We start from the raw sequence: 8,905 nt of genomic DNA, 5'->3' as shown, positions 1-8,905 counted from the left end.
CCACCGTGATGTTTGTGAGAAATTCACACCGTCCATCCATGGTGAGCTCATTTTAAGACACCAGACTAAAATTGAAGTGTATCTAAAAATCAAGTGGGCCGTAGATGAAAAGTCAGAGAAAGAGTTTCTTGAAACCTACCTGAAATTTACCTTGATGTTCATATGCCATCCAAACTATTTATAAGGTCATTCCCACTGGGATGAAGTTAAAACACCAAAAACTTAGCTTGATATGAAACTGTGGCCATACAAATATTTCAAATGGTGGTCACAAAATCCCAATTATTTCCTCTAGTGCGGCTCACTTGAGTTTTGGATCCATATCTTATTTTTAATTGCATGTCTTAAATCGAGCAGTCAAAATGGATGAACAGTCCAAATTTTTCACAAACATCACCATGGCCCTACCTAGCATCCAAACTTTCTCAGGAAATCCGTGTCCGTTCAACCACGAGACGAGAGCATTTGTACTCCTCGTTGCAACAATGCACGCGTATATCCACAGCGCATGTGGAAGACACAAGGGAACTTGGATTGCTTAGTGTAGAACACAACACTTATGTAGTGCTGTCTATATGTATAAAAGCCATATTGTATGTGTTTTTTTAATCCATGCTGCATCTTGCCATTATCTTATAGGGCATGAGCCCAATAATGAGATAGATCCAAAGCTAAAGTATACCACGGCCATAATGATATTAGGGTTGAAACTTCTTGGTCCTACCATAATGTTTATTTTCCATCTATCTTGTTCAGAGGGTCACATGGACATGAAAGAAGAGAGAAGACAAATATCAGCTTAATCCAATACATCTGTAACCCATAAGAAGTTTTCATCTATAGAAGTTCAATCTCCATTGCTTCTTAGGGTATAGTCCACTTGAGTTTTGAATCTATCTCATTTTTGGGGTCATGCCTTGATATGATCCGCTCTGATACCAATTTTGATGTAGGACAATTAACCACTTGCTCTAAAAGCTCGAACTGTTAGAGTATGGCGAATTAATCCCTTTATCTCATAGCCCAGGCCCCACATCACATGAGTTAGGACCTCGGCCGAACCCCCTTCGTGGGCCCCAAATCACATGGGCCGCCCGTATACTCCACTTGAGTTTTGAATCTGTCTCATTTTTGGGCTCATGCCCTGATATGATCATATCAGGCAAAATGAAGAGATGTCATGGATAACACATATTGTCATACATCAGGCATGTTTCACCTATGCACAGTACCGAAGTCCATGAAGTCAAGAGTCCAACATAAACAGCTCACATGTGCTAGTGACAAACCTGTGCGAAATTGAGAATATTCATTTGATAAGCCCGTCAATGAATGTACTAATTTAAAAGTCATTTCCAACAACTTATCGGGTGGAACACGCATGTATTTTGATTTTGGACGCAGATTACACAGTGACCCCACGCGGTGGGATTTGATTGGGCGAGAATGGATTGGCTACTCCCCCTGCCACCAGCCCGATGGCTGTGGTCAGTGCTCTGTGAGACCCACCGTGATATATGTGTTTCATCCATTCCATTCATCCATTTTTACAGACCATTTTAGGATAAATACTGAAAATGAGAGTGATATAAATCTCAGGTGGACCACACCATAGGAAAACAATAGTAATTGGATATCCACCATTAAAATCCACGTAAGGTCCACTGTACTGTTTATTTGACATCCAATCCGTTGATTAGGTCATACAGACTCAGATGAAGGGAAAAAACAAAGATCAGATTGATCCAAAGTTTTTATGGCCCTCAAAAAGTTTTTAATGCTCGACATTCATTAAACACTGTTTGCTGTAATGTGGTCCATTTGAGATTGGCATATATCTCATTTTTGGTCCCATGCCATAAAATGATCTAGAACATTAGATGGACGGCATGGATGAAACACGTACATCATGGTGGGGCCCACAGAGCACCGACCATCAGCCATTGGCCGGTGGCAAGGGGAGTAGCCAATCCGTTTCCTGATTGGGGTAGCTGTAAGAGATGAGTCAGCTTATCACTTTCCATAAATATAAGCAATGGATATACATCTCGCACATAAAAATAAACAAAGGAAGAGCTTATGCAAATGGGTTTGAGTGTATTTTGGTCGTTTATCATCATCATCCATGTAATCCACTTCTTGCGCTTGCACTCAATTACTGTCGTTGCGGCCACCTTCAGCAATGAAACTGATCGATTTGCTTTGAAAGTATAGCAATGTTTCACATTCATGGCAAAACAACATAATATTTTAATGGGACTCACTTGATGAATACTTCCTTAGATTTCCCTTCAGTGGGTAGTCCAATTGCAGGAGCACTTCCACTGGATTGTGATGACATTTTGAAAAGAGTTGGAAAAATGTCACAGCTATTACACATCTCAAAATCCTAATAGTATTCTTAATGTAAAAATGATGATGTCTATGTCTCATTACATTCATGATATGATCGCCCTTTGAATTACACGAAATAAAAGAAAGAAAAAAGAAGAAGAAGACATCTTTCCATCATTCACCGTAAATATTAAAAGCATACTCTTATGCCAATACTAAACATATCTAAAGCTTGTTAAGAAAAGTATTTTCAACAAGCTCATTTTATTTTAAAATCTTCTCAATATAACTACCAATAATATCTTAGTAATAACTGAGGTAAGATGGATCTTCACCTGACAGTTGTGACATAACTTGTTCATCTTGCTGAATCCTGACACCCAGATATAAATTCTTGATTTTATGCATTTCTGTGACAACACCTTTCATATCCATTCGTTCTCTTGGAGATTCTGCAGAACACAACACACCAATTCTGACCATTGAAATTAAGCAAGCATGCATTCTTTTTCTTGTGTTAGTATGATTTCCGCTGCCTTGAGTAACTTTGGCTTCTTCTAAGAGAACTGGATCGACAATGTCCATTACTCGTTCAGGCAATGACAACTTAGCAAAATGATGAAGGCTTAGATCATCTTTAAACATATCATCAGTTGGCCCCTTTCCAGTTATCATCTCCAATAGAAGGATTCCATAGCTGTAAACGTCACCTTGTGTAGATGCTTTAGCGCCCATCGCATACTCTGTAATTTATACATATCATATTTGCATGAAAGCAACCATTTAAATACAAATAAAAATAGATTTTGAATTTTGAAGGAGACACAGGGAGGGAGGGAGTATTCCGTTTAAACAAGTAATTAACATTTTTTCTTTTTCTAAAGGTCAAAATTTCTAATATCAATTGATGTGCTATGAACTTGGTTTGAGAGGGGGTACTCATTTCTGATCTTATTATTAATGTTATTTTTTTTATTACTTGATTAGCTTCCAGAATCCTACTTTCTATAGCTACAGGAACACACTCTCACTTACATCTACGAATGTGCTATGGCATAGAATTTTGGATGGTCTTATCTAAATGCGTGCAAGAATTGTAGTAGGAAAAAAGAAATTTAGAGGATTTATCATAAACATTTACCAAAGTTGTACTAGGAAAAAAAAAATGATTAGAGGATTTACCTGTACTGGTCCACATTCAACATGCACAAGTAGCCTACCTAATTACCAGAGCGATTAGGCCAAGCAACATACCAACAAGAGCCCACCTATGAACAAGCCTCCGTCATATGTGGAATGCATAAATGTGTGCCATTGAACAGGTTGGACCCACTATGAAATTAGTACACTAAGATAGAAGAAGTTCCATTAATCAATTGGGCCTCGAGCATGAGAAAAATTGGAAACTTAAGAGTTATATATGACTGATGTTTGATAATTAAGGCGCATGTAGCTGATCAATGTACATCAGTCTTATGAATTCAACCCAGGAGCATGATGTTAGCCCAACGCTTGTTTGAAATGGGTCTCGGTGGATGGATGGCTCTGATTTTATGAATGTGTGCCACAATGGCATAGTTTAATTACTAGCTATTGTTGTACATATGCCACCAAGAAAATCCATCCATTCATTTGATAATCCACAATGTGTTACTTGGTGTAGAATGTTTTTTTTCTTTTCATAACAATGTGTTACTTGGTGTAGAATATCCATCCTGCAAAAGGTGGGTGCACCTGACTTGGGACAAAAACTAGGATGGTCCATTCATTCAAAAGCCTGAACCATCAAAATTAATGAACATACGAATTGTCTAACTAAATAAGATCATGGCTCACCTAATATCTTATTTGGTCCAATTTTATTCACCCAATTAAGTGATATTTTTGTTAGAGCCATTGTTTGCATGGCTCAGGTTTCTATACAATTGATACATTTTGCATAAGGTTATCTTTATGGTAGGGGCCACAACATCAATTTACCACATGGTTAGATATCTTGTGGCATCCAATTCTGGCATAAGGTTTGTGTGGGCTAGAAAACCACTTGAAAAGAAAATTACAACTTCACAGGACATACTTAAGAAAATAAAATAAAAGAAAATAGATGAAATAGTTACCTAGAGCGATGTACCCAGTAGATCCCTTCACGCCAACCGAGCTGGTTTGAGGAACGTCAGATAGGAACCTCGCTAACCCAAAGTCACCCACATGAGCAATCATGTCATCATCGAGGAGAATGTTATCCGGCTTTAAATCACAATGAATGATCGGTGTTTGGCAATGGTGATGTAGATAATCCAGTGCATTAGCCACATCAATAGCTATATTTAGCCTTTGAATAAAGTTTAAATTCCTCCCCAACTGATCATGCCCATCTCCGTGCAGCCACTTGCTTAGACTTCCATTGGGCATGTACTCAAAAACTAAAGCCATGAATTCATTGCCCTTAAAGTCAATGCTTGAGCAACAAGTTAAGATTTTAATAAGATTCCGATGCCTAACATTTCTCAAGGCTTCACATTCGGCCATAAAGCTCCTCGTAGCTCCTTGCTGCTGAAGGTTGAGGACTTTCACTGCAATAACAATTCCATCTCGATCTAGGCTTCCTTTATATACAGAACCGAAACTTCCACTGCCAATCAAATTTGCAGAAGAGAAGCCATCTGTCGCTTTATAGAGCTCTGCATATGACACGTTCATGAAAGGATCCTCCATAGAAGGCACATCAAGGGGTTTCCTTCTTGACTTTCTTACCCAATAAAGAGTGGTAAAGGAACATGATAGTGAAATAAGAAACATGACAACACTAATTATGGAGATTTTCACTTTTGAAGCAAGAGATATCCCCCCTTTCTTGGAAACTTGGTGAGAGCATGCTGGCAATTGCAATTCTTGAATACCCCCACAAAGCTTACTATTTCCGAGCACTGAAATTTGACTGGCATTTCCAAAGACCCCTTGTTTTGATAATTCACCCTCGAAATTGTTGAAAGATAAATTTAGATACTGCAATGCAGAAAGGTTCTCCAGGTATTGTGGAATCTTTCCAGACAAGATGTTACATGAAAGATCCAGGGATTGAAGGCCTCTTAGAGTACTAAATGCTGAAGGAATTGATCCCTGAAAGAAGTTCCCATCCAACCAGAGATACTCCAGGCTAAGACAATTGCCTAACAAGCTTGGAATTTCTCCTGACAATTTGTTATTAGAAACATTCAGTGTCCGGAGACTTTTCAAGTTTCCGGTTTCCATCTGCAGATTACCGGTAAAAAAATTGTTTCCAACATGGAGTTCAATTAAAGAGGTAAAGCTGAAAAGTTGTTTGGGCAAGCTACCACTAAAATTATTATCTCCGAGGCGTATGAACTTCATGTATGTACAATTTCCGAGGCTTGAAGGTATGCTCCCTATTAGATTATTTTGGTGTAAAAAGAGTTTGTACAGTCGGGAGATGTTGCCCAAGGAAGACGGAATTTGCCCCGACAATTCATTTCCACCCAATAAAAGTACCTCCACCTTGTTAAGCTTCCCAACACCAACGGGAATATTACCTGTTAGAAAGTTCTGCCCTATTATCAGTGCTGTTAGTCCAACAAGATTCTGAATCCCAGATGGGATGTTTCCGAATATCCTGTTACTTTCAATATTCAGCCATCTCAGTTGGGTCGAAAGATTAGCCATGGAATCGGGCAACACACCACTGAGGTAATTATTGCTTATTTCCAGTTCCAGCAATCTACTGCAATTGGTCAAAGAATCAAGAAAATTCAAGTCATGAGCTTTCCCAAGTCCGAGCTGATTGCCGCCTAGATGTAGTTTGTTGAGACCCTTGAGGCTTCCAAAATTCATAGGCACGGAACCACTAATGATGTTATTACTAAGGTCAATAATCACGAGTCCTGAAGCATTGGATAATGAAACCGGTATGGATCCTGTGAATTGATTTAGTGAGAAGTAAAGCCCTCGGAGATTTGGAAGAGTGAGGCCTAAGTTTGGTGGAAGATTTCCATGCAATTTGTTCTCTACCACTCCCAAAATGGTAATAGAGGAGATATTGTATAGTTGGGGTGGAATCGTACCTGACAGTTCATTTAAACCAATGCTAAGAGCACTTAACCTCACCAACCGACCAAGGTCTTCTGGGATGCTGCCTTCAAGCCTATTACACGTGAGATCAAGGACGGTGAGAGATGAAAGGTTTCCAAGTGAAGGCGGGATGATTCCTGTAAGACTGTTGTGACGAAGGGACAAAGAGGTGAGCTTCAATAGAGAGCCAAGCTCAGTTGGAATCCTCCCTGTGAGCTGGTTCCCCCAAAAATAAAGTTCTTCGAGTTCGGAACAGTGGGTCAGATTTGCTGGAATTTCTCCGGTGAATGTATTATTGGCCAGAATGAGAGATTGCAAGCGCGACAAACGGCCAATCTCTTCTGGAATCCTACCTGACAATTCATTCTCAGCTATGGCAAGATGGCGTAACCTCACCAACCGACCAAGGTCTTCTGGCATGCTGCCTTCCAGACTATTTCTTGAGAGACCAAGGGCTGTGAGAGATGAAAGGTTTCCAAGTGAAGGCGGGATGATTCCTGTAAGACTGTTGTGACGAAGGGACAAAAAGGTGAGCTTCAATAGAGAGCCAAGCTCAGTTGGAATCCTCCCTGTGAGCTGGTTCCAGCGAAAATTAAGGACTTTGAGTTCGGAACAGTGGGTCAGATTTGCTGGAATTTCTCCGGTGAATGTGTTATTGGCCAGAATGAGAGATTGCAAGTGTGACAAACGGCCAATCTCTTCAGGAATCATCCCATGGAAGCTGTTGTTTGCAAGATCGATTATGCTGAGGAAGGTGAGGTTTGCAATGTAAGGAGATATGGGGCCCACCATGCTCTGGCCACTGAGGTTCAAAGCGGTGACTCTTTGAGGAAGTTGGCGACCGCATGTGACCCCCTTCCACTGGCAGAAGTGGAGAGTATGGTTCCACGAGCTCAAAGATTGGAGAGGATCGTTGGTTATGAGATGTTTGAAGTTGATCAAAGCAAGACGATCGGTTTCATAGGAGACGTTAGAGGCAGATCCCAACGACCATGATAAGTCCATGGAAGAGAGAAGGATGGTGCAGAGGAGAAATGACGAAATTGCCCGTAGGTTCATCGGCGGGAGCTCCATTCTTTAGTCTTTGAATGCTGGAAAGCCAAAGTGATCGCAGAGAAAAATGGAGTGGATTCTTCTTTATTTACAGTGAAGGGCTCACTTCTGGTCCGTTGATGACATGACGAGGGAAACGGATTGGCACTCCCCTGCCACCAGCCCCGTGGCAGATGTCGGTGCTCTGTGAGCCCCACCATGATGTATGTGTTTCATCCATTTTTACAGATCAGTTTAGTACTTAATTCCAAAAATGAGAGTGATATAAATCTCAGGTGGACCACACCACATGAAAAAATAGCGATTGAATATCCACCATTAAAATCCTCCTAAGGCCCACTGTACTGTTTGTTTGAAATCTAATCTGTTGATTAGGTCAGAAAGACCCAGATGAAAGACAAAAACAAATATCAGCTTGATCCAAAACTTGTATAACCCACGAAAAGTTTTAATGGTCGGCATTCATTCAAGACTGTTTCCTGTAACGTGGTCCATTTCAGATCTGAATACCTCTTTTTTGGTCTCATATCATAAAATGATATAGAAAAATAGATGGACGGCATGGATGAAATACATACATCATGGTAGGGCCCACAGAGCACCAACACCAGCCGTTGCCGGTGGCAGGGAGGCCCGTGACGAAGCTAGTGATAATAAATGAAGGAGTGCGGATCCTCTGCCTCCAGGAGGCAGGAATTCGGACGCGGATTTCCTGCGAAAGCCTTTCGCAGGAAGTTCCTGCGCAAGAATGCTGTGTGGGGCCCACCATCATGTTTTTGGGAAATGTAATCCGTTCATCCGTTTGGTTAGCTCATTTTAGGAAAATTGAATAAAAACGAAGTGGATCCAAAACTAAAGTGGGCCACACGAGAGGAAAAGAAATACCTACCATTGAAAGCTTCCTGGGCTCCACCTTGATGTTTACATGCCATCCAAACCGTTTATAAGGTTATTAACACAAGGATGAAGTGAAAATATAAAAAAATTAGCCTGAAACAAAGCTTTTATGGTCATAAGAATGTTTCAACGGTTCTAACTGAACCCCTACTGTTTCCTCTCGTGTGGCCCACTTGAGTCTTGGATCCACCTAATTTTTTGTAGCTTATCCTAAAATGAGTTCACAAAACGGATAAACGGATTACATTTCCCAAAAACATGATGGTGGGCCCCACATAGCATTCTTGTGCAGGAACTTCCTGCGAAAGGCTTTCGCAGGAAATCCGCGTCCCAGGAATTCCCTGCCTCCAGCGTTTTCATTGGTCAACGTCATTGGAAATGCCACCTCATCAATTTTTTAAAATATATTAGAAGAGGTGCATTTAATAAAAACTATAACGGAGACGTTAAAGGAAGCGGTTTCCTGCCTCAAGCGTTTTCATTGGTCAACGTCACTGGAAGTGCCACCTCATCAATTTTTTAAAATATATTAGAA

General features: G+C 40.5%; 1 protein-coding gene across 1 annotated transcript; it reads right to left on the bottom strand.

Moving 5' to 3' along the window:
• Positions 1–2,360: 2,360 nt before the first annotated feature.
• LOC131255086 (probable LRR receptor-like serine/threonine-protein kinase At3g47570) lies at positions 2,361–7,494 on the bottom strand. The gene is made up of 2 exons (XM_058255782.1): positions 4,452–7,494; positions 2,361–3,077 (listed from the first exon to the last, which is right to left on the bottom strand). The coding sequence occupies exons 1-2, from the start codon at positions 7,492–7,494 to the stop codon at positions 2,638–2,640; spliced, it is 3,483 nt and encodes a 1,160-aa protein (XP_058111765.1). The 3' UTR covers positions 2,361–2,637.
• Between the last annotated feature and the right edge of the window lie 1,411 nt (positions 7,495–8,905).

This window comes from Magnolia sinica, chromosome 9 (assembly GCF_029962835.1).
Source record: "Magnolia sinica isolate HGM2019 chromosome 9, MsV1, whole genome shotgun sequence".
Classification (NCBI taxonomy): domain Eukaryota; kingdom Viridiplantae; phylum Streptophyta; class Magnoliopsida; order Magnoliales; family Magnoliaceae; genus Magnolia; species Magnolia sinica.
The sequence above is the reverse complement of the archived record's forward strand: the minus strand, read 5'-3'. Positions and strand labels throughout refer to the sequence as shown.